This window comes from Neovison vison, chromosome 6, assembly GCF_020171115.1.
Source record: "Neovison vison isolate M4711 chromosome 6, ASM_NN_V1, whole genome shotgun sequence".
NCBI lineage: Eukaryota > Metazoa > Chordata > Mammalia > Carnivora > Mustelidae > Neogale > Neogale vison.
In genome coordinates this window covers 223,730,791-223,755,416 of record NC_058096.1, presented here as the reverse complement: position 1 = coordinate 223,755,416, position 24,626 = coordinate 223,730,791, and the positions used below count along the sequence as shown (strand labels likewise).

The window sequence follows — 24,626 nt, the reverse complement described above, 5'->3', positions numbered from 1 at the left end:
CAGCGCTTTCTTCTCCGCACGCCTTGGGCTTGTCCTTCCAGCGTCGCGGACCCCGCGGGGCACCAGTGCCTGCCACCCGCCCGGGCTCCTCGGACCTGCAGAGCGCCGGAGCCGTGCACGAGGGCGGTTCCCGGGGCGCGGACGGACCGCCTGCCGGCCGCGACCCGCCCCGGACCGCTCGCTGCCCGCCCGCCCTGCGGAGGGGCCGAAGGAGGTCCTGCGCCCCGGCGACCGCTCTAAGTGACACGAGGCCCGCGTGCTCGGCCAACTCTAAGCGCCCAGGGGCTCGCGCCGCCCGCCGGGGACCCGGCCCCTCCGCCGCTTCAGGCTGACCCCGACGAGTACAGGCACTTGCCGCCGGCGGAGAGCGACGCAGCTGCGCGGCGCCGCCGGACCGCAGGGCACCGGTCCCGGCGGGCTGCTCCGGGCTGCGGGGCCGTCTGCGGCGGGGCCTCCAGACCCGCGTCTGCGGGGGACGGGGGCACGCGGCGGGGACGCCTCTCCGGCCGCCGCCGCCCTCTCGTCGGGTCAGACGGGCTCCGCGGTCGCGGCCGAAACGCCGACCGGAAAAGGGGCACCGCCGCCTCGCGTGACCCCGCAGTGGGCGTGGCCTCTGCCCGCCGTTGACCCCGCGTGCCACTTCCGACCTGAGCGCAAACAAGGAAGCCCAGCCGCGCCTGCGCCCCGCGGTGCCTGGCTCGGAGGGCCCGCGCGCGCGCGCGCACGCACGCACGCACGCAAGCACGCACGGCGGCGCGCTCCCCTCCGCCGGGCGGGGCCGGCGCGCGGGACTCCACTTCCCAGCGTGCTCCGTGGCGACGCCGTTCGCCGCGCAGGAGCCAGGCCGCCGAGCGGCGGCACTGCACGCAGGCGCGCACGCAGGCACGCACTCCGGCGGGCGCACCCCCTGGCCCCGCCCCCGGAGGCCCCGTGCGGGAGCGCGCCCGGGCGTGCGCAGGGCGGCGGCGCGGGCGCGGAGGCGCGCGGTGACCGTTGGCGCTGAGGGGAGGAGGCAGCGCGGCCGCCGCCGTTGCGCAGATCCGGGCCGCAGCTGTGGGGAGGGCGCCGGGGCCGGTGACCTTCCGGAGGCGGGAGCGAGCCAGGGGGCCCGGGACGCCGAGCGCCGCCGCCATGAACAACTCGGGCGCCGACGAGATCGGGTGAGGACGCGCCGGCCTGCGCCGCCGCCGCCCAGACGCCGCCCCGGCCCCCGTCAAGGTCACGCCGGCGGGCCGCGCTGGGGCCGGCGGCTTGGGGGGCCGGGGGCCGCCGCCGGGACCGCCGGGGCCGGGGGGCGGCGAGCCGGAGGGAGCCCGGGAGTCCGGCGTCCCGCCGCTTCCTGGCCGGGGCGGCTCTGGGAGGGCCGGGGGGGGGCACCCGGCCCGGGAGCCGGACTATGGGGGGGCGGTCAGGGCGTCCCCGTCGCCGCCGCACCCGGCTCTCCCGTCGGGGCAGCGGGGAGCCTGGCGGCCCGGGCCGTGTTGTCCGCCCCCGCGCCCGGGTTTGTGGCGGGGGAACCCCGAGCGGAGCCTGGGAGGGTCCGGGGGGACCGCCGCCGCCTCCTGCGCGAGGAGGACCCGGAAAGGGAGCCGGGGGCTCTGGGACGCCGTGTGCCCTCGGCGAGTGGACTTCCCGCGGGGGGGTGGATCTGGAACGGCAGGCGGGGGTCGTGGCGCGCCGCGGCCGCCTGGGTGCCGGGCTTCACCGGGGCCCCCGGGACTCCCCCCCCCCCCCCCCGCCCCAGCCCGCGCACCAACTTGGCGGGGCGGCGCACGTGGCGGTCCCGGCCTCGGCCCTGCCGGCTGTGCCGCCGCGCAACTTCTTCCCCGCGGGCGGCGGCTCGCCCCGCGGCCGCTCCGAGCCCCTGTCGGGGGGCGAAGAACAAGGAAGGTGCGCGGACCCGGGGCCAGGGCCGCCGTCACGTGGGCCCGGCCCCGGGCCGCCGCCGAGCGCTGGGCGCCCCGACCATCTGCCGGGGGTCTGCAGCTGGAGCCCCTTCCGGCTCAGCGCCCGCCGGCCCCAGCAGGCGGATTGGAAAGAAAGGGGGAAGGTACCTGCTGGGCGGACCTGGCGAGGGCTCGCCCCTTGACCACAGCGCAGTTCTCGCTGCGTCGGGGCCGGAGGAGCCCGAGGTGTGAGCGGGGTCCCGGAGGGGCTCGGAAATCTGTTTCTGCCCCGGCTGAGGGGCGTGGTCTGGCTTTCTTCGCAGAGCGCGGCCCTGGGCCGTCTGCCGGGCTTTATGGTTCCGTTTTCCCGTGCAGTTCGGGGCTGGGGTTCTGTGGCCTTGTGTCTGCTTCTCCGTGGGCTCAGGTGCTTGATGGCTCATGGGGGATGACTGGCCTCCCAGGGCCCCCAGCTCCCGGTTGCGGCTGTGCACAGAACGTGCCTTCCGTCGGCTCCCCCTTCCCAAACGGCACACCGTAGGGCACGGGGAGCAGGACCCCGAACTCCTAGCCTGGCTTGCTTTAAAGAGCGTGTCCGTAGCCTGGGAGACGCGTTCTTTGTGTTACGTGGGTGAAAAGTTGCGGCACTTGTGACGGGAAACAGGGTATAGGGAGAAGGGGCTCCAGAAGTGGGGCAGAGCCTGTTGGTGGGTTCGCTGGCCTGCTGCATTCCTGTGGTGCTGGCCTTCCAGGGCACAGCCTCGCAGTGCCCAGGGTGGGGTCTTCCGGCGCTGCACTGCTCTCCTCTCAGCAGGGAGAGCAGACGAAGCTCAGGGAAGGGGGCCCGGAGACCCCCGAGGTGTGCTGCAGGGATCCAAGCCTGGGTCTGCAGAGGCAGCCTGGGGATGCCCTGGAGCTTGCGGGTCTCGTACCCTGGCTGGCCGCGTTCCCCTCCCCACACTTGCACATCCGCCCGGATCGCCGGACTTCTAAGGTCGTAAATGTCAGGTGGCCAGAAACTTTGAATTGCTTTGCAGGTAGAAAAGTCTGTTTCTAAAAGCCATTGACCAGTTTCTGTTTTGTACAGGATCCTTGTTTCTGGTCCGTTGATGTGGGAGTCCGGGGTCCACTCTGATCTCCGTGCTCTGCTTGGCTGTCCTCGGACAGTGCGGTGACCCCGCCGGGCTCCGTTTGCTGTGAGCAGAACACGGTTGCCGACTGTGGGTGGCTTCCACGTGGGAGCGAGTGTGGTGCCCAGATCCAGGTGATGGGAGATGGTAGCGGGCCGTGACAGGCCTGAGCGGTCTCTGACGACACACCCCTTCATCTCTGGTCCCCCTTGTTGGGTCTGTGGTCAGCCTCGTCCGAGTGGCTCCCGAGGGAGCGTTTCACAGGCGGGAAGGGCTGCTCCCCTTTCTCTAACGGGAACCGCGTGTGTGGGTGCGGGGGCAGAGCCTCAGGAAGCGCGTGGACACGTGGGGTACTGTCCAGTGGGGGGTTGTCCTCCTGCGTTTGAGTCTTCCAGGGAGGAGCGTCACCGAGTCTGGGCTGTACCTAAGCCGGCTCAGCGGTCCCCGGGAAGTCTGGCGGGAGAGAGGAAGTTGGCTGAGAACCGGTGGTTTCAGTTAGCGTTTCCATCGTTCCGATTGTCACAGATCCGCCAGAGCAGAGGGAGGGCTGGGTCTGGAGGGCAGAGGGCTGATAGGAGCAGCAGGGTCACGTGGGGCCCCATGTGGCAGCTGTGTGACATGCTGATAACCTCCCTTGGGGCCAGAGAGGAGGGGGAACAGGCGCTCACCTTGCTGGGGGGCGGGGAGGGCATTCTGTCTTTCCTGTGCCATGATCTTAGAAGGGCCACTTGGAAGGGTCTCTCAATTCCAGCTCAGGAGCTGGTGCCGGCACAAGCCCCGCAGAGGTCCAGACCCCTGGTCTCTGGGGGGGCCTCTTGCGGGTGTGCACAGTGCCGTGGGGGGGCGGGTCCCATTAGGACCGAGGCGTCCTGTGCCACCGGCCTTCAGGGCCCCTGGCGTGTGTTGAGCTGGGAGAGGTGTGTGCTGCTAGTAAGGCAGGGCCGGCCGGACGCCGTCCAGGGAAGAGTCCCGGGGGAAGGTGGGCTCCGTGGAGAGAAAGCGGCAGCACGCGCGTCCCTGTGAGAGCAGGTGCCAGGAGGTGGCGGGAGCCCACAGCGGCTGGAGCTGGAAGCTCGGAAAGCCGGCAGCCTGCCCCCGCCCCCGGTCCCAGCAGCCCGGCCAGCCCCGGCTGCAGTGCTAGCCGGGGGAGGCCAGAGGCCTGGCCCTGGAGGAGTGGGGACCGGGTCAATGTCCGTTTGTGGAAGGGGTCCTGATGGTTGGGTTCATAGAGGTCCTGACTGTGGAGGAGGTTGTCTTCTTGCCGCGGAGAGGCTGATGGAGACTTGGGGGTCGAAGGTAGAGATGCTGTTCTTCTGCAGTTTGCACAGTCCCCAGCGGTGCGGACATGTGGGGCGTCCTGGCCACTGTGGGGGCTGAGCAGCATCCCTGAGGCCCGCCCACTCGGTGCTGGAGCCCCCCCAGTTGTGTCCCCAGATGCTCCCCAGTATCCTGGCAGATGAGACACCTGTTGGTCACATCTGCTCTTTTCAGCCTGGGTCCCCAGGCGTCCCTGCCGCTTGCTCCCATGGTTTAGGTTTGTTTGCTCTAGTGGGAACGAGATTGGCGTCTGTAATGTTGACCACGACATTGGGAGGGCTCTGGGTCACTACTTGTGTCTCCAGTGCTGGCCGCGAGTCGAGCACTTTCACCGGCAGCCGCTCCTCCCTTGTTTGCCTGAGGCTTTTGCCCAGTACCAGGGAGTGCTGCTGGGGACCCTGGTCCTGCCTGGGAGAGGGCAGGTGGAGGGCCTCACGGGGGGAGTTCATGCCAGGCACCAGGACATCCTGGGGTTTTCTCTCGCAGGCGTCACTTGACCGGCCCCCCCCACAGTGGTCTGGGAGGGGGCGAGCTCCCCTTGCTGGCAGGGGGGCAGCCTGAGCTGCTGCGGGCAGGGTCTGAGCCCCAGGACTTGGCGTCTGCCGCTGTGGGGCGGCTGCCGGGCCTGTGCTGTGTCCTTCGCTCCAGAATTGCTGCCTTCCCTGCAGGCAGACAAGCACATACTTAGGGAGACCCCGTCCCGGGCGACCCCCCCGGAGGGGCAGGATGGTGCAGACTAGGCTCTGCGCTGTGCACTTCAGGCAGAAGAGCCGTTGGCGGAGCGGCCGCGCTCGGCCCAGGCCCTCGGCTTCTTGGCCTCTGGAGCCAAGCCGTGCCCTGCCTCTGCCTCGCAGGCGAGGGGGCACTTTCTGAAGCCTGCCTGCCCACTGGGAGGGGCGGAGCCGCAGCCCCTGGCCTGGGCCAGGGAGGCCGAGGAAGGTCTGCTTCCTGGCCTGGGCACCGCGGCGCTGCCTGAGGCGCTGCCTGAGGCACACGAGAGCGTCCTCCACGGGGGTTTCCGGCCTGGCGGGTGGGGGGCGGGAGGGTTAAGCAGAGCTGCTGCCGCCAGGGGCTTGTGCAGAGCCCCTTCCAAGAGGGAGTCACCAGCACCTGCTGTCGGCTGGGGCCCAGGGAGCCACCTCTCCTGGGCCCTCCTGGTAGTAGCATTACCCGTTGCCTGACTCGGGGTCATCTGGCAGGGCCTGATGGAGCCAGGAGGTCCCCTTGGTGGTTTGGGGGGGTTTGGGAACTGGGAGGGGGCCCATGACTTTCAGCTTCAGCTGAGTTATGACTCTTGTACCCTCAAGAGCAGGGAAGGGCTGGGGGTGGGGTGCACGCGGTCAGCTGGGCCCTTAGTCCGCAGAGTCTCGCCCAGGCCTGAGATGCGCGCGGTGCCCCGTGGGTCCGTCTGGGCCGCCGCAGGGCTGCTGGCTGGCCGTGCAGTCCCCCGCCCTGTGCCAGGCTTGCCCACGCGTCTGCAGTGACTGCGCGCGGTTTTGCTGCCTGGGTCGCAGTGGAGCTGCTCCCAGCTAGTCCTGCTGGAGGCCCCATAGTCTGTGGGGCTCGGAGTTGGGGCTCAGTGCTGGGGCTCAGAGGTGGCCTCCCAGGACCTCGGGAACCTTGTGGCTCTTGCGTGTTCCCCTGGGGGAAGTCCGCCCTTGGAGGGGGAGCAGAGGAGCTGGGAACAGGTATAGCAGCTAGTCGGGTGCCGCCTGGAGGCTTGGGGTGCTCACTTTCCCCGACAGACGGGGGAGCTGCTGTGAAGGTGCCCCGGGTGTGCAGCTCAGAGAGCCCAGGGCCAGGGGCCAGGGAGATCCTGTTGTTCCTCGGTCGTGAAGATCTCTCAAAGCCGAGGACTTTCTGTGAGTTCAGACTTGTGGGACGGAGCGAAATAGTGGCCGGAGAAGCCAGGTTCTCTTTGCCCGCCAGCTCAGCGCTGAGGTCCCCCTGCGGCGGGCGCCCCTCCCCTGCGCTGGGTGCCGCTGGCGGGATGGAACGGGGAGCCCGGGAGCCCCGGGAGCCTTCAGGCGGACGCGTGGGTGTGTGCTCTCTTCTGAGACCTGGAGCCTTCTCTGAAGTCAGTGCAGCACGGCGGAGAAACGAGGGCTCAGTGCTGCTGGCTTCTCACTGCCCAGTCCGTGGGGCAGAGTTCGGTGCTGTGTCTGGCCTGTGCTCCTTGGTGCCAGATTTTGGCATTTCCGTGAGGGGTGGAACCTGGACCGGTCCGACGAGTTCCTCCGTAGGTGAGCGGGGGCGGCAGGACTGGGTTGTGGGGAGGGCACCTGCGTGCGGCCTTCCGTTTGGTTGGGGCTCGCTAGGCGGGCGCTGGGGTTTGTCTCAGTGAATCAGGTTTCGGTGCTTGAGAAGCTGCGGGTGTCTTTTTCCTGCATGAATCTGCTTTTCCACGGCAAACCCGCCGTTTTCCTGCGGGCAAGGAGTGGGCAAACAGGCAGCCAGCTCCTCGCGGCCCCAGCCAGCCCTGGGGCCTTCAGTCATCTGCTGCCTGCGCCTCTGCTGGGTGCCCGGCCCTGCGAGGGCGGGCGGGGCCTGAGGCCCAGCGTGCTGGGGCAGCACCCTGGCTGGCCGCGGGGGGCCCCTCTCCCCTGGGGTTGTTTGCAGGCAGGAGGAAGCCTGGCCTGATTTTGAGGGGTGCGTAGGAGACACGAGTTTCAGCGAATGAGCCCCAAGCGTAAGCTTCCCTCTGCTGCTTGATCAGCACGTTCCGGGAGCCTGTCCTCACAGAGCGGCCTTGCGGCCCGCACAGCCCTTGAGCGTGGCCTCGACCAGGGGTACCTGTCCCCACCCCTCCTCGGCCCGGCGAACCGCGCCGTGGCCTGTCTGTGGCCCTTGTGAGGATGGCCGTGGCTGTCTCTGCGGTGGCGGGGCCGGTGTTTCTCACACACTGAATTCAGAGGCCCCGGCGGTCCTGCTGCCTGTGGGAGGCACCCTGCCAGGGGCTGGCACGCTGCAGCTCCAGTCCCCGGATGCAGCGGGGGTGGCAGGTGCGCCGGCTGCCTCGAAGGGGTCTGTCCCGGGGTGGAGGACAGGGCCCCCCTGTTCCTCGGCGGCTTGCGGGCGTCTTTTTGTCTTCAGGCGGAGTGTGGTGTGGTCGGCTCCAGACGAGGGGACCGCGGGACCCTAAGTCTCAGACGGGGACGGAGCCTTGGCCACGTGCTGGCTTCTGAAGCCCTTGCCGGTTAGCATCCGGGTCCCCCTCTGCGTGTGACAGTGCGCGTGACCCCTTCCCCCACCTCTGCTGTCACGGCCACCGCCCATGTTGTGGGTGGCCTGAGTGGTGTCTGAGGGGCCTGGGCCCATCGGAGATGCAGGGAGCTTGGCCGCAGTGAGGCCTGGAGTAGCCCCAGTACGTGGGCCGCCTCCTTCCCGCGCCGGTGCCTCCATTCACTTCAGGCCCAGCCAGTCCAGGCGCGGGGGGCAGGTGGATGCTGCCCTGTGGCCTGTGGGTGTGGAGCCCCTCCCCAGGGGCAGGGGGAAGTGGCAGGGCTCTGCGTGTCTGGGGCTGCCCGAGAGGTGTCCTGTGCAGAAGAGAGGCGGGCTGGCAGCTGGGGCAACAGTGGGGTTCTTCTGGAAAGTTCTCGTGTGTCCGCCCGAAAGGACAGCCCCAGCTGCCCTGGGGTGGGAGACGTGGGACGGGGCTCCGGTGCTGAGTCTGAGGCTCCAGGGACCGTCCAGTGATTCGTGGGTCCTTACTTGGGACCACAGGGAAGGGACGTGACGCTTGACCCTAGAGCATCCCGCTCTAGGCCAGTCGGTCTGCCGCGGGGGCCTTTAGACCTCGGTTCCTAAGTCCACGCTGTGCTTTGGGGGCTCCTGTGGGTCCATTTCACAAGGTCTCGTTTTCTCACCGGTTTGCCCAGCGGGCGCGTGTGGCTCTGACGTGTGTTTTTTGTTTGTTTAGAGATTTATTTATTTGAGAGAAAAGGAGTGCGAGAGAGCATGAGCGAGGAGAAGGTGGGAGGGAGAAGCCGACTCCCCAAGGAGCGGGGAGCCCGCGGCGGGACTCGATCCTGGCAGTCTGGGATCATGACCCGAGCCGAAGGCAGTCGCTCCACCAACGGAGCCCCCCGGGCGCCCTGACGCGTCCTTGCTTACGTGTTGTGACTCACTCGCAACCATCTTGGCCAATCTTGGTGTCGGGTTTTGTGTCTGCAGCTGACGAGGCTGAGCGATGGTTGAGGGGGGCATATGTCCTTGCCGTGACCTTGACACAAGGCAGCATCTCTGCCTCCCTTCCGCGGTCGGGGGCGGGGCAGGAGTCCCACCGCAGGATAGGGCAGATGGCTGGCATGGTGGAGGTGAGAAGGGTCTTGACCCTGAACGTTCTCTTGTTGAATTGCAGGAAGCTCTTCGTGGGCGGTCTGGACTGGAGCACCACCCAAGGTAGGTGGCGGGCGGCCGCGTGCCGGCCCGCAGACAGGCTGATGACCTTGGTCTTCAAGTCGTGGGAATGCACCTCGCTGTTACTTCGGGGTTTTGCTTGTTTTCTTTGATTCTTGACTTAGCGTTGTCTTGGATCCCGGGGTGGGGGGCACCTGACCCGGAGCCGTCCTCATGTGTCGGCAGAGTTGGGGGCGCTCTGGAGGGCGGAGGGGCTGCTGCTGTGTGGGGTGTGGAGGCTTGGGGGCTTGCTGGCGCCGTCCCTGAGCTCAGGCTCAGGAAGAAGCAGCTTGTGGGAACTGGCACTCCCGGTGGTCCCTGAGCAGTCCCTTACACTTCCCTTTTCCTGATGCCTTCGGCCGCTGCCGTGGTCAGTTGCACCCGTTCTGCTCCGTGGGAAGACATGATGTGTCCGTGTCCTGAACCCCGTCCTTTCCCATGGGTCTCCTGTCCTGGACTGTCTTCCCCTTGCCCCTCCCGCCAGTCGTCTGCTGAGCCAGTCGACAAGGGGCTGGTTCCACGCTTTCCAGGTCAGGCTGCAGAACTGGGAGCGTGTGTGCCTGTGTGCTTGGCGCGCCAGCGGGGGCCAGTGCTTAACACTCTGGTGTGTGTGTTTGTGTTTTTGTCCCGATCTCCGAGCAGAGACTCTACGCAGCTACTTTTCCCAATATGGAGAAGTTGTAGACTGTGTGATCATGAAAGATAAAACCACCAACCAGTCTCGAGGCTTTGGGTTTGTCAAATTTAAAGACCCAAACTGTGTGGGGACGGTGCTGGCCAGCAGACCACACACACTAGACGGCCGAAACGTAAGTGACCCTCCCTGGAGTCCACTTCCCCCGTCCCTCCGCCACTGCCGCGCGCTGCCCCGTCAGCCGGCCTCTGCGGCTGGGCCTGGCGGGTGTGCCCGTGAGGGAGCGGGTCAGCGGGGCGGGCTCAGAGGGCTGGAACTCTGGGCTGGGGCCGGAGGGGGCCAGAGGGCCTGGATTTGGGGTGGAGTGACTAGGAGCATGGGCTCGTTTGCCGTGCGGACGCCTCTTCTAGAGAAAGTGGCTTCGTAGTCACAGCTGACTCCTTTGAAACTTCTGCAGATCGACCCGAAGCCGTGCACGCCTCGAGGGATGCAGCCGGAGAGGACGCGGCCCAAGGAAGGATGGGTAAGGCCGGGCTGGGCAAGGCGGCGTCTCTGCCGGTGTCCTGGCCCCGTAAGAGGGGACGTGCGCCCCCCGCCTGGGGTTCTGCCCGTGGCCCTTGAGGGCAGTGGGGCGCTTTGCTGCTGGAGCGGCACACGGTCGCTTGACTCTATCCAGTGGGTGTGTGTTTTACTTTGTAGCCAAGAATATTCTTCCTAGTCTACCTTGGAAACAAGAAAAAGGCCTCCCACACCTGTTTGCGATCAGGAGTTCCATTTTCTCCTCCCTGGTGGCTCCCACCCTGCCCTGGGAGGGGGCTGTGTCAGTGCAGCCCCTGGTACCCCGCTCCTTTCTGCTTGCTGGCCATTCCCATCTGGGTGCTGCGGCTCGGGGCCAGGGCCCAGTCGGCCGTGTCTGAGAGCCTGCTGCCTGGAACAGCTGGTTCTGAAGCCGCCGGTGTGGGGGCTCCGCAGGGTTTCTCTGGGAGCTGTGTGGCCCCTGATGCTGGGCCTGTCGGAGCAAACCTTCCTCTGTCCGCCGTCCCGTCCCTCTCCTTCCCCAACCCAGTAGATCTCGGAGAAGACCGTCCTCTAGGACTCCGTTGTCCTGGCAGAGGGGCCTGGCCAGAGCTGGGCAGCAGGCAGGGCAGACGTCTGGTCGGCGTGTCCGGGCCAGGACCCGAGAACCTGCATTTCTAGCAAGGTCCATCCGCTGCTGGAAGACAGGGGCTTCAGACCCTTGAAATAGTTTTTATTTTCCCAATTTTCTGTTGGGAAACTTTTTGGGAAGTTTGGAGAAATCAGTAAAGTAGTGCATCAGACACCTAAACACATGGCCTAGACCCATCAGTTGTTAACATTTTCCTAGTCCTTCTCTGTTCTGTCCCATCTCCGTCTGGATCTGCCACTCCTGAGTGCAGCAGCGGGTATCTCCTGAAACCACGTGCTCTCGCGCAAGGCCTGTCCCCGCGGCGGGGGTGTCGGCCTCGGCTCCCGGCGCCTGCTGTGCCCACGGGGGCCCTTGCGGCTCTGGGGTCATTCTCGGCGGCTTCCGTGGCTCTGCTCTTCCGACTGGAATCGCGGCCGCGTTCAGATTCTCTTTGGTTCCTCGTGTCCTTGAGTCTCTCGGCAGCCTCGCCGAGACGACGCAGACACTTGACGGAGCTCGAGCCCTGAGTGCAGCTGGGAGACCGTCCCCCGCCCCAGCCTCCCGTGCCGTTGGTCCAGGGCCGTTGGGACTACGGTGCCCGGGCGCCCTGGACAGGAAAGACGGTGCGAGGGGTCGGGGGAGGCGGCGTCCTGCTAGCCGGAGCCGAGGTTCTGGGCCCCCTCTGTCTACAAGGGCCGAGCTCGGGCGAGTGTCTGCCTGCAAGGTGCGAGGCCCTCCCTGCAGAGGGTGGGGTCACCGGGGTCAGGCGAGGCGTGGGCAAGCACGCGTTGTCTTCTCCGGTTCGCCCCGGAAAACTGCTGGTCTCCGCGGAGCCGGCCACCCCGCTCAGCCCTTCCTCGGGGACGGTAGAGCTTCCGGCTCTCGCCCTAGTGACTCGGAACCCGCCACAGGACCCGCCACTCGCTCCGCGTGTGCGTTCGGGTGGCCGTGCCAGACCCCTGTCGCCGCGGGTCCCGGAGGAAGGCGGAAGAAGTGTTAGGACAGTTTGCTGATTCTCTTTGGCTGGTTTCTGGAGGGCTTCGGTCTGGCTGCGGGCGGCGGGCGTCACAGCCTGACCGTGGGGAGCGGCGTGAGGTCTCCCCACACCGACTAACCGTTGTTTCCTTCTTAAAACAGCAGAAAGGACCCAGGAGCGATAACAGTAAATCAAATAAAATATTTGTCGGTGGGATTCCTCACAATTGTGGTGAGACAGAGCTCAGGGAATACTTCAAGAAATTCGGAGTGGTGAGTTGTCCCTGCCCCAGAGCACGGCGGGTCCGGGCGGGAGCGGTGGAGCCCGGTGTCCCTGGAGGTGGAGCTGCGCAGCTCTGTCCTCTGGGCCTCTGTCTCCCCCAGAACAAGCCAGAGCCCCAGGGTGGGGGGCATTTGCTGCTTTTTCGGGCCAGTGGAAGCTTGCCAGGCCGATCTGGAAGGCCCTCCCCTGGGTTGTGAACGCCACGGTGGGGAGCGTTCCGTAGTGTCAGGGAGAAGCGGGGTTCGGCCCGACCGCGGGAACCGGGAACCAGCCTGCCGTGCCTTGTGGGGTGGGGGGCGCGGTGGGAAGGTGAGGAATATCCTAGCCCAGGTCTGGCGGCCTAACGGGAGCTGGCCTGGCACTCGCCGGCTAGGTGTCTGTCCCCTGCGCAGCGTTTCCTCAGTGACAGCAGACCTTCTCCCAAGGCTGGTTGTTTCTGGAAGAGGCTGAAATCTTTCAGAATCTTACGGGGCTTTCGAGTTACCTGGGCTCCTCCAGGAGACTGAGTTCTAGTAGGGCAGGCAGAAGACGGGGCTAGCAAGCGGGCTCGTGTGGGGGCCGTCCAGTCAGCTGAGGCAAAGGCACAGGGTCTCCCCAGGCTCCCACCGGGCCACACCCCCAACGGTGGGACAGCCCTCTTGCATCACTGCCACCTGCTTGTCGGGGGTGGGGGGTGGGGTGGGGTGGGGGTGGTTCCCGAGTATGCAGAGGACCTGGGCCGGAGCCCGTGCCGAAGGGCGCTCGGTGAGCCAGGGACCCCAGGGAGAGGGTTGCTGCCTGGGCGGGCGCCTGTCGGGGAGTGTCCAGCCGAGTGCTGGGCAGTGGGGTGGGCTCGGAGTGTGCGGCCGGGCACCAGAGCTCTGGGTCTTGTCCCGCCCTCCAGGCCTTGCTTTCTGTCTGAGAATGGAAGGGCGCCCTGCGGTCGTGTGGCTGGAGCCTCGGGTGTCCACGTGCCTCCCCGTGAGCACTCGGGGCACAAGCAGCCTCCTGCAGGTCCCCTGGCCTCCCCTTGGCCCCTTGGCCTCCTGCGGGTCCCCCGAGTCTCAGGCATCAAACCCCAGGAGTCCGGCCTCTTGCCTCGGGGCCTCCCTGGGGAACATCTGGAGACGTCCCCGGCGGTCCTTTGCCTCGGGAGTCTTTAGCAGCCGGACACGCTCGTGCCTGCCCGTGGCGCCCGGGTTCTTGAACACCCGTCTCTCTTGCAGGTCACAGAAGTGGTTATGATCTACGACGCAGAGAAGCAGAGGCCTCGAGGTAAAAGAGATGGAGTTTGTCCTTGACCTTCCCCTTCAGATGGCAAACTATTTCACAATTAGGTGGTGGTGGTAGCGAGCTTGCCGCAGAGAAGGGTGATTCGGAGACACGACTCAAACGTAGGCCCTTCCTGTGCAGCCCCAGCCTGTGTGCTTCCCAAGGTCAGACGTCCCCGGGTTTTTTTGGCTCGTTCTTTTGAAGTTTTTGCAACCTGACATGAATTTCAATATGGTTTCTGTTTTTAAACGTGTACGGAGAGCTTGCTGCTTTTCTCAAACGGTGCCCTTGACACTCCGGGCCGCGTCCCGCTTGGAGCCCCTGCCCAGGCAGGTCTCATTCCGTGGCGTCAGGCTAGGTCTGCCCCAGCTCGGCTTGAACGTGGACTTTCTTATCCATCCCATGCTTTTTTCCTGTTTTTCTTGTTTCTTGTTCCCCTAAGACCGTGGGGCAGCGGGAGGAGAGTAAGGAGCCGCCTCAGGCGTCCCTGGGAGCTTCCGGGAGCTGCCCGCGCCCGCACGTCCCAGCTGGTTTGTGGGGCTGGGACAGCAGGCACCCGATTTCTGTGCCCTTTTTTATTATTATTGTTCATTATTACTATTTTTGCCATTTTCTTTCCGTGGCTGCTGCTGCTTGTGCCCGCCCGTCTGTTTGGGTTCGTCCGCCGCTTGGGGACCGGCTGCGCGAGCCGGCCTGGCGTCCGGGCGCCGCGCAGCCCCTGCCCCAGCCCCGTTCGGAGGCCCCCGCGCAGAGCCGGCGCCGCGTGCGCCCGCCATGCTGGAGAATAGTTTGCCATTTGAACTTCATCCTTCTCTCCCTCCATGATAAGTGACGTATCCGCACTCCATGTCGATTAAGCTGTTAAGTCTTAGCTTGACTTTAACATAGACATACATGCTTAGTGACGTACTTAAGTGTTTCGTAGTCAAGTACAGTAACGTTAAGTAAGTTGTTTTTCCTTTTCTCTCTGTGAATTGTTTGTGATTAACGATATCTCTTTAGATTTCTCTTCTCCAGGTGCTAAATTATGTCACACAGGTACAGGCCAGTCCCGCAGTCAGAGGACGGAGCGGGCTTCGCTCCAGTGGGGTGTAAACGAAGTTTCAGTGTGTTTCTGGCCGCTCCCTCAGTGGTGATGTCGCCTTTTGACAGACAGATGCGTCCCTAGACGCCCCGCCCCGGGGCTCCCCACCCGAGACTCACCGCCTCTCGCGCTGTAACGGACCGCGCGAGCCCTGTGGCTACAGACACAAACTCCTGCACTTGGAGAAAATGTTAACTTTCTAACGTGCTGTTCATTACCCATGTCGTGTTCCACCATTCGCCTCCGGTCTCGTGAAACTTCAGGGCGTGGGGGTCCTGAGGGCCGCTCTTAGACTCACACCCCCCCAGTCGGTGCCCTGAGGCCTCGCCCTGGGCCCGGGGAGCACGCTGAGCCGCCGTGGGCCGGGGGTGCAGACAGGAGGAGCTGGCGGGGAGAGCGCTTGGGGCTTGACCTTGGGGCCCACGTTCCCGTGGGAGCTCACAATGTCCTCCACATCGGGCTCTGAGGGTCCCTGCGAGCACGAGGCCAGCGGGGGGGGGAGTGATGGCAGGAACCCCCCGTGGGCTAGAGGGGCGTCCCAGAGAGGTCCTCCTGCTTTCTCCCCTTCCAGGTCTTTCCAGGCCTCCGCCTCCCTCCTCCCTCCTCCCTCTCGGCTGACCTGAGACAGTGTCCCGGTCCTTGTCCCGAGGGTTCTGCGTGTGTCTTGCTAGGGACAGTGAAGCCCTGGTCTCGCCCCTCACCCTGGCCACTGCCTTTGCTCACCTCCCACCTTCTCTTTGCCCCCCCCCCCAGTCCCCGCTCCCGCTACTGTCTCCTTCTGTGTGTCTTGCTGTCATTGGTCCGCAGCCGTGACCCCACCCCTGCCCTCACGCCGTGTGCAGATTCTCGTGTGAGCGTGTGCGTAGTCACGCTCAGACACGTGCGTGCAGGGACACGGCAAGCCTCCAGAGTCCCGGGTGTCCCTCCCTGCTAGTCTGGCATCCCCTGGTTTCTGAGCTATCCCTCCCCCGCCCCACGTCATGCCTGCAGTCCCCCACCCCCCACGTCGGCACGGCCCGGTGGCTGCAGCCCCAGCGTCCCTGTCCCGCAGCTGAGAGGCCTCGGGCTCGGCCGTCCCTTCCCGATCGATGCCCCCTCCCTGCCCGCTCTGGCCCCGCGGTCCTCGGAGGCCCTGGCAGGCGCAGGCCTGACCCAGGCTCTGGCCGTCGGCCGGGGAGGGTCCGCTGCGCCGCCCCCGCCAGCACCCCGTGCCCCCTTCGGCCCTTCCCGCAGCCGCCCTCGTCCCCCGGCTCTGCCGGCAGCTGCCTGCCGCTCGCCGCCTCTCACGCTTAGTCGGGCCCCAGGGAGACAGTGCAGCCGACTGAGGACCAGACACGCCACGGTAGCCGGGCGGCCACTCTCACCCGGACCGACCAAACTTCGTTTATACTGCCACTTCCTTGTGTTTGGGAAACGCTAAATTTTTTTCCCTTGAAAATTCTCTTTCTGACGACATAGTGCCTCTTGCTCTCGCTGCTGCCAGCAGAGTTTGACCTGCTGGAACCCGTTGTGGCCTGTATCTCTGTGTACCTTGTGCGTAGGTCCGTGAGGTAGACACCTGTATGCATACGTGTGTGACTCGGACGGGACTCCTTGGGCTTATCCAACGGCGTTGGCTAAGCTTAGCGAGGCACGAACTGTAGACACCGCAGTCTGGTCGGCTAGAACCACGAATACGGCTGCCGTCAGACCTAGTCGCAAAGCGAATTGCAAGCCGAGGGGGAGACTCGGGTTTCAGAAAAGCAGCCGCGCACCCACGGCACATACCCCGTCTCGGAGGCGGAGCTCCCGGCTGCTGCCCCTGCTCGCAGGGGTGCGCCGCGGCCCCCTCCAGAGCGCTCTGGCGTGCTCCACGCCCCGGGCCTCTCTCCTGCCCAGGCTGCGCCTCCCTCAGAGGCCAGGCCCCCCCCCCCCCCGGGGGGATACCCGGCGTGTCTCCACGGGGAGCCCGGGCTCCACCACCGGCTCGGGCCCCGCCCTACGGCCGCACACACTCGCTTCCCTGAAACCCTTGGGCACCCCCTCGGCCCGGCCCTGATACTGTTCATCACCCTGTTTTGTGTCACAACGCCCTGCTACCTTGATTCACTCTTCGTCGTTGGCTAGGTTTTGGATTTATTACTTTCGAGGACGAACAATCAGTGGACCAGGCTGTCAACATGCATTTTCACGACATCATGGGCAAAAAAGTGTGTAGTTGTAGTTTTATTTTACCTTAAGACCAAACCAAGTTTTAGGCAACTTAGGGATTTCACTGGAAAATACAATTTCTGAGCAGAAAAAGGGGCTGGGACATAGGGCTAGGTGGGCTCCGGCCCTGCTCCTGCAGAAGCCCGGGGCCCCGTCCTGCCCGAGGGCTCCTGCCTGCAGCGCAGCGTCTCCCGTCTCGCCGGCGCTGCTCCCAGAGCCCCTCACTCTGGATCCACCGGGACCGGTTTGGGGGGGTGGCGGTGGCCCCCCGGCCGAGGGGCACGGTCTGCGGGGGCCCCCTGGGCTGGCCTCCAGTGAAATTGCAGGTTGCCTCAGGCTTGGTTTCAGTGACCACTCCTTCAGATGTCTGTCCCGCATTCCAATTGCCTCCTGCCACCCCGTGCCGCGCGGTGGGCAGTGGACCTGTGACAACAGGGTCCGTATCAAACTGAAAGAGACGTAAACATCCTGAAGGATTGGTTTTCCTTTACTTGGGTCACTTACTGTGGAACTCCGGCCGCAGCCACATGCTCTCGGTAGTAGTTAACTCCGTGCGGTCAAGTGACCTCTGGTTTCATCTTCATACTGTGTTGCCGCCGCGGCGGCGGGCAGGCTCAGCCCGCGCCCACTCCTCCTCTCCCGGGGCCCCCGGGGCTCGGGGGGAGTCCCCCCTAAAACAGATCGCTGGGAGAGGGTGTGTAGTGTGGGGTCTCTGAGAGTTAGCGAGAGGCTTTGGGCCCCTGTTTGTGCAGGATTCCTGTCTCTGCCCTTGTACAGCCCCCCGGCCCCAGCGGTCCCCACGGTCGCCTCACCGGCAGCAGGCATTGCCTTGTTGCCGCTGCCCGGCCCTGCCCTGCCCCGGGACGCGAGCAGGCCCATTTTTGTCGGGTACGGTCCTGTGGAGGGACTGAGGCACCACGAGCTTTCCTGCCTCTCCCGGCCCAGCCCCACAGCCCGCTCCCTGCACGCGGTCAACACGGCCGCGTGGAGCGATTTTTACGTAGAGGTGCCTGAGGTCTGGTTGCTTAATTAATTCCGTTTGAACGTGATTAAGCAGCACACGCAAATCTCGCTCCGACGTTCACTGAAGCTTTTAGTTTAAAATTAGCGAGCAGATTTCAGGGCCGCTTGCCAGTTACGAGCACCAGTTCGGAGGAGTCCACGTTCCATACCTGAAGGTACTGTGACACTGAAAACGTGGAGGAGGCCCGGTCCAGCTCCAGGGGCAGAAAGGCCGATAAGCACTCGGACCTGCTTCCATCCGCAGGTGGCCGGCCCCACCCCGGTTTTGTGGGATGCATCGGTGTCCGAGTCTGGTCCACACAGAGCACAGAGTGGGACTGAGGTGGCTGCTCGGTGTGGGACGCAGCTTCTGAAGTAAGGTGCACATGCGAGAGAGCCCAGCCCCCGGCAGCAGCCCCCAGCCTCGCCCACTTCCCCGTGCCTGACCTTCACTGGCGGGCGAGGCACGGCAGCCCCTCGGGTTCTCGGTGGGGGTTCACCTCCCTAAGGGGCCTGGGTCGCACTTCTCATTAAAACCAGAGTGCCGGTGGCTGTCCCCACGTTCTGACAGGAAGAGGGTAAAAGTTAGGGGGGAATGTGCAAGGGCTGCCTTGCTTTGCTCTGTAAGCGGAAACCAGATTCCCTTAAGGAGAGTATGTGGACTCGTTCCTTTGAGTTCTTTGAGGGCTCCTTGGTCCTGCTGCCACATGGCCTTGAGCTAAGGGGGATCTTGTTCCTGTCCATGGGTGTCCTTGGGGCATCGGGAAGGTGGGGTCTTTGTGCCTCTGTCCCACCTCCTGTTTGTTCTCCAGCAGGAAGGGGCCCCTGCGGAACTGTTGGAATTTGGAATACGTAATGCTTAGTGCACCAGCCTGTGAGACCCCAAGGATGACTCTGAGTGGATTTTTTGTCTCTTCCTTCTCGTTAAAATTTATCGCTAAAGAAAAAAATTGGAGATGCAGATGCTGAGGCAGCCCTGTAATTGGGGGACCTCGGACTGTCAGTCTGGCCGCATCTAAACCCTGCAGTGGGGGGGCTGCTGCTGGTGGCCACAGCGCTCAGGGCCAGGGGGGCGCGCACGCTCGCCCCCGCTGCGCCTGTCCTCGGGGCTGCGGCTCCTGACAGCGTCCAAAAGAGGAAGGGTCCGGGGCTGCCGACCTAACACAGTATGAAGATTGCTTACTGATTCAAATGTCCATTTTATTGCATGTTTGTTTACTTTTTCGTTAGATGTAATGTAAGATTCTCTTTATCACATCCATTCCCTCTGACATTATTTTGAGTTAATTGAGATTCTTTAAGCGTTAGCCTGGGGAAGGTAAGTCTTTATCTTCCATTAGACATTTTAAATAAAAAACCTAAGTAAGCCAACTGTGTTTCTCAGGTATGAGTTTAAAGCCCAGGCGGGGGGGGGGGGCTCTGGAGGGCCCGTGAGTCCGTCGGCCCGGCTCCTCCCAGCGAGGTTCGCCCTCCCCGCGGAGCTCGGATAGCGCCCGGCTCCGGCCACGCTGGGCCCCTGGAGAGGCCTTGGAAGAGGCTGTGATGGTTCGGTCCGTCCTGGCCTCTGTGTCCCTGGGGTGATGAGGCCATCAAAGGAGAAAGTTGTCTTTCCACCTTGACTGAAAGACCCTTGTCCCGCAAAGCTCTTGAGGGTCCTTGGCCTGAGCCCGTGCTCTGCAGCGGGCTGGGCTTACGTGGCTTACGGTTGTACCTGTTGTACCTGAGAAACATGTTTTAAGCAAAAAAGAAAAGAGAAAAAAAACTATAAATTTTTAAAGAAAAAAATACTGGCCTAAATAAGGTTTATAGTTAAGTATTTAGTTTTAAGTCATAATAAGATGCTAAGTGTAGTCATAAGTTATCTGAGGGTGTGTCTGAAGGGAAGGGGGTCCAGGACCCTTGGCATCTCCCTAAACCAGAGCTTCATTTGTCTAGGTGGAAGTTAAACGGGCTGAGCCACGGGACAGCAAAAGCCAAGCGCCGGGACAGCCAGGTGCCAGCCAGTGGGGCAGTCGGGTCGTGCCCAGTGCTGCCAATGGCTGGGCAGGCCAGCCCCCACCCACGTGGCAGCAAGGATACGGCCCGCAAGGTAAGGCTCCAGCACCAAGACCGGGTCCTGCCCCCAGGCGGCCCCTTCAGGGAGACCTGCGTGCAGGCCCGGGTCCTGAGCCGGAGGCGTCGCAGACTCCGCGCAGAGGGGGGACGTGCCGACTGGACAGGCGCGCAAGCCTCTGAGGGACGGATGAAGGCAGAGGCGGGGCCCCTCCGCGTCCAGCCCCTGGGCCAGTGCACAGAGCTCCGTGCTTGTCCCGGGGGCCACACACGGGCTCCATGCTGGGTACTTGGTAGCAGCCAGACCTTCCGGCAGGCCCCAGAGGGGCACTGTCCAGCCTGCTCGCAGATGAGGAAGGGGCCGGTTTCCGTGTCCTCACCTGGTCCACCTTGAGCGTGCTGTGACCCTCGGCGGTGTGCTTGGGTCACAGCCCGGTTCCCCACCTGTGGTTTGGGCAGATGGCTTTCTCTTCCTGTGCCCCGCTGGGCTGTGTGAGTGTCTTTGCCTCACAGGCCACGCTGTGGAGGAGGGCCACACGGTTCTGAGGGGGCAGTGAGAGGCTCTGGTGGCTCAGGGGACCCGTCCCTGCCGCCTTCGCCCCTAGCAGTGGCCGCACCCCGGCGGCCGTCTCTGCCGCTGACAGCGAGCCGATGGCGGACGGTTCTCAGTGAGGATGGAGTGGGGGGAGGCTCAGAAGATGCTTTGAGGGAGACTGAGGCTTTGGCCTGGCTGGAAGCAGGCACAGGGTCCCACCTCTTGGACCCTCTGAATCTGCTCCTGTTCGCTGGGCTCCGGGCGGAAGCTCGCTGGGACGTCGGGGCCTCTGTGAAGGGTCAGCAGGATGGTTTAAGGTCAGCCTGGCAAAAGGGTTGAGGTTCCCAGAGCCCCCAGGACAGGATCTGATAGCCTCCGCCTCCTTTAGAAACAGTGTCCAGGGAGGGGCCAAAGAAGGCCAGGTGGGCCTGTGTGCACCCAGAGGCACCTGGGCCGCCCCCTAACCCCGCAACCAGCCGAAGTTGGCAGATTGTCTTTTTAAAAATGTTTTTGCCCCCAAAATAAAACACAGCCGGGGCGCCTGGGTGGCTCAGTCGGTTAAGTGTCTGCCTTCAGCTCAGGTCATGATCTGGGGCCCTGGAAGCGAGTTCCACGTTGGGCTCCCTGCTCGGCGGGAAGCCTGCTTCTCCCTCTGCCTCTGACGCTCCCCCTGCTTGTGCTCGCTTGCTATCAAACAACGTCGTTGTTGGCGGGGGAGACCCAGATCGAGCCACAGGAGACCAGTCACTGAGACCAGAAGCTCTTGCCCACTAGCACTTGGCTGGTAGCCGGCCCGGGGCTCCCAACCCCCAGCGTGATGTCCCAGCCGTGCTTCTGGGCCCCTCGTCTGTGGGTGTCCCCTTCACCCTTTCTGACGGGCTGTTGAGAAGCTGGGGCCGCCTGACCGACAGACCAGGGCCGTCCGGGAGAGCCTTCCCTCGGAGCAGCAGGATGCGAGTGGCAGCCCTTTGCCCAGGTGTGTCCTCGGACACCTTCCTTGAGGCCGGGACGTCCCCCTGTGCCCGCAGTAGGGCAGGATGCCAGGCCCCTGGAGGGTGTTTCCGGACGGGCTTTGCCAGCAGGGCCAGTGCCGCTGGGGGTGGGTCAGCTGCTCGGCTGGGCTGTGCACAGGACACCCACCACCCTCTTTGTTTTCCTGTTTAGGAATGTGGGTTCCAGCAGGACAGGCAATCGGTAAGTCCTTATCTGTGGGCCCCGCAGAGAATGGAATCTGCAGCGGGTGGGCCCCCGGGAGGCCTGGGCGGCAGGAGCTGTGCGCCGCGCCCTTCCCCTCACCCCCTCTGCGCCGCTGTTCCAGGTGGCTACGGACCGCCGCCTGCCGGGAGAGGCGCGCCCCCGCCGCCCCCACCGTTCACCTCGTACATCGTGTCCACGCCTCCTGGAGGGTTCCCCCCTCCTCAGGGCTTCCCACAGGGCTACGGTGCCCCTCCACAGTTCAGTAAGTTCTGCGGGCCCCTGGAGCCGGGCTGGGGGCCCCCCAAGAGATGCACCCTTTCAGCCTGTGCCTGGCACTTGCGTGGGGCACGTGGCTGGGCTGCTGCCTGTCCTGGTCCCTTAGCTTGGAGAGTCGTGGGGGGGGCGCAGCTGTCGCGAGAGGGAAGTGTGCCCCCTTGCTGGGGCGTCTGGACCTGATGTTGTGACTCCGCGGAGAGGGGCTTGAGCGTCAGGAGCTCTGGTCTGTGCTCAGCTCCGTGCTGGGGCACCCGCCTGGCGGCTGGGTCCTCGGCAGTGACGGGAAGCCCTCGCCTGGGCACCGTGGCTGATGGCTGTCGTTGCCGGGCGTCACGCGGCCGGCCTTGCCGGTCCCACAGTCTTGCTGGGGAGGGCTTAGGAGTGCGGGTTCTGGCAGAGTGTGCCCTGCCCTGGCTTGAGTCAGGCCACAGGACGGCCGTGTGGCCCCTCTTGGCAGAGGAGTGTCTCTCGCTGCCCTGGGCCGCGTCTGGTTCTAACCAGAAGGTGGGTGGATAGAAACGGGCTGTCGAGCCGCGGGACAGCGGGGGAGGCTGTGGGAGCCGGCGCTGTGTCCGGCAGGCAGGTTTTGTCCTTCTCACACCACTGCCCGTGGGGTCCCTGCCTAACACTGGCTGTTGGGGGGTCGACAGGCCGCCCCAGGCCCACCCTAGGGACATCCTCAAGGCCCGGCCGCTCCGTGGGTCTCGGCAGGAAGCAGTGTGGGCAGCTGCGGTAGGCTGGGCCGTGTCTGTGTCTGTCTCTCCTGTTCACAGGCTTCGGCTACGGGCCTCCACCTCCCCCCCCGGATCAGTTCGCCCCCCCAGGGGTTCCTCCTCCACCTGCTACTCCAGGGGCAGCACCTCTGGCTTTCCCTCCGCCTCCGTCTCAGGCCGCCCCAGACATGAGCAAGCCTCCGGCGGCCCAGCCGGACTTCCCCTATAGTCAGTACGGTGAGTCGGAGACCTGCAGGCGAGGCCTGCGGCCCTCGGGCCTGGCCCCCCTCCCCCGGCCTTCCTGCCCCCACCCCCGCTCCCCCCACCTCCGGCCTTCCTCCCCGCCAGCGCGAATGTGGCGTGGCGGGGGACCCCGCTCGGCAGGGGCTTGTCATGCAGGGTCAAGCAGAGTGAACACGAGCAGCTTTTGGTTTCTCGGGTTTTGGCTAGGGAACTAGTCTTAGAAAAACACTGATCCTGCAGCCAGTGTTCCAGGGCCCGTGGCTTTGGGAACCCGAAGCTGTGACAGGGCCCCTAGGAGGATGGCACGGGGCCTCTCGGGGCACCCCCTGTTCCTTGGTTGTCTTGTTTTCTTCTGAGTGCAGAGTGCGGGGCGGGCACCTGTTGGGCCCCCTGGGTTCGTGGCTCTGGTGGGCGGCAGGCACTGCCTGGGCTGTTACTGTGGGCCTCACTGGAGCGAGCGGCTGGTCACAGAGGAGGTGCTTCTGAGCCCGGGGTCTACGGGGTGGCGACCTATGGCTTGTGTGGGAGGAGCTCCCGTGAGGACAAGGTTGGGCCAGGTGTCCGGGGATCTCTTGCTGCCTCTGCTGGGCCACATGGGTGGGACTGCCTGTCGCCAGGGCTCCTACAGGAGCCACAGCCTTAGCCCACGGTTCCCCGTCTGGGGGTCTGCCCGAGCCCCGTCATTGCTCAGACCGTTTGGCCCCAGGCTGCAGCGTCTGCAGGTTGGATGTAGTCCCAGCTGCTCAAGACTCCGTGCAGTCTTGTCCCCGGCACTGTGGCTGGCCACGGTCCCCAAGCACCTTGGTTGTCTCCTATCCCCCGTGCCCCACCCCCGCCCCCCACCCCCAGAGCAGGATGTGTCGGGCTTGAGCAGCCCTGGGTGGGGGTGTGCCGCCCGCCAGCGTGGCCCCGCCCCTCTGCTGAGGCTGCCCTGGGGTAGTCACCCTGGTCTCGTCTCTTGCCAGGCCTGGGTACCTATTCTCCAGACCCGTCGGGCTTCGGGCCCATACTTTGTTTACACTCTTATGGTCAGGCTGAGCAGTGATGTGGCCTAGGTAGGTGGCACCTCCTCCTCCACGGCCCCCACTCGGCCTGCGCCCAGGCAGCGGCCGCCCCGGGTGGGGGTGGACCCGGCGGTGCCCTCGGGATGGGGCCCTTGCCGGGGCGAGGCTCTTGACTGGCCACAGCCCCACGGCCCCAGGCACCCCGTGCCTTCGCACACCCTCTGCTGGGCCACTGGGACCCCGGGGCCCCAGGACACTCCTGCATCCCGGTGTGCGGTCTGGTGCCGGCCCCCTTTCTGGAAGCGCCTCCCGTGCCGTTTGAGGTCAGCAGTGCAGGGTCTAGGTCCTGTTTGGGGGGGGTGGGGGTGACCTGCCCGGCCCTGGCAGTCTCCGCCCGCATGTTCCCCGCGGGGCACTCCTGCCCGGCGTCAGGCACTGTGCCCGCCCCTGCCGGTTCTGCCGGCGCTGCCGGCTCGGGTCAGCTCTGCAGGGAGGACGGTCTCGGGTCTGGCGGGGGACAGGGGAGGCCTGGCGCTAGTCTGACATTTTCTTAGATTCTGGGGGCTGTGTCCGTTTCCCGTGCATTCCACTCAAAAATAAACTTCCTGCAAGCCCTCCGGCCCCCGAGCCAGGCCAGGCGCTCTTCTGTCTCCAAGCTCAGGTTTGCAGGGCCTCAGATGGGCCGCCAGGGCCCAGCCCGCGGGTCCTTGGGAACAGGTGGGGAGGCGAGGCCGGAGACGGATGGGACAGACCAGGGGGTCCTCGGGTTCTCTGAGCTGCTTTTCCTTCTGTGCGGAGACGGTCGGGGTCCTGTGGGGGAGCAGGCTGGGCTATGCAGGTGCGGACCCCTCCTCAGCCACGGGCTCGGAGCTGCCGTCCAGCCCCGGCTCACCAGGCTTTTTCCCTGCAGGTTACGGACAGGACTTGGCTGGCTTCGGACAGGGCTTCTCAGACCCCAGCCAGCAGCCCCCCTCCTACGGGGGCCCCTCGGTGCCAGGCTCGGGGGGCCCCCCCGCCGGCGGCAGTGGCTTTGGACGAGGTCAGAACCACAACGTGCAAGGGTTCCACCCGTACCGACGCTAGCTGGCCGGCACCTTGCGGACGTCAGGGCGGCTGAGACCCAGGATTTAGAACTTGTGAACTCGTGACAATCACAAACTCGGCAGAAAAATAGCGACTCGACGGTGGGGGGAGGGGGGCGAGAGGCTTTTGGAGGCGGCGGTGGGTATCTGGACTGAAGTTTTTAAAACATATTTCTTTCTCTAACCCATCAGCACAATAAAAAAAAGTCACTGGTTCAACAACAGGGTTT

The 24,626-nt window shown here is 65.0% G+C and overlaps 1 protein-coding gene across 3 annotated transcripts; it reads left to right on the top strand.

The window, feature by feature from the left end:
- The first annotated feature begins 985 nt into the window (after nt 1-985).
- On the top strand, nt 986-24,626 carry DAZAP1 (DAZ associated protein 1). Of its 3 annotated transcripts, XM_044254697.1 has the most exons (13): nt 986-1,160; nt 8,691-8,731; nt 9,371-9,537; nt 9,820-9,885; nt 11,647-11,757; nt 12,973-13,021; nt 16,209-16,291; nt 19,230-19,383; nt 21,046-21,075; nt 21,200-21,340; nt 22,128-22,304; nt 23,276-23,365; nt 24,225-24,291. In XM_044254697.1, exons 1-12 carry the CDS (start codon nt 1,132-1,134, stop codon nt 23,353-23,355), a joined length of 1,128 nt encoding a protein of 375 aa, XP_044110632.1. In that variant the 5' UTR covers nt 986-1,131; the 3' UTR covers nt 23,356-23,365; nt 24,225-24,291. The 3 variants fall into 3 exon arrangements, with proteins under 3 accessions (XP_044110632.1, XP_044110631.1, XP_044110630.1); XM_044254696.1 differs by lacking the exon at nt 23,276-23,365 and having other exon boundaries at nt 11,650-11,757; nt 24,225-24,626; XM_044254695.1 differs by lacking the exon at nt 23,276-23,365 and having other exon boundaries at nt 988-1,160; nt 24,225-24,626.

Bases quoted from the DNA above. Each gene is read 5' to 3' on its own strand.
- DAZAP1 (XM_044254695.1), top strand. From the start codon at position 1,132: ATGAACAACTCGGGCGCCGACGAGATCGG. The intron at 11,758-12,972 runs GTGAGTTGTCCC...TCTCTCTTGCAG, and splicing joins ACTTCAAGAAATTCGGAGTG to GTCACAGAAGTGGTTATGAT. The intron at 13,022-16,208 runs GTAAAAGAGATG...GTCGTTGGCTAG, and splicing joins AGAGAAGCAGAGGCCTCGAG to GTTTTGGATTTATTACTTTC.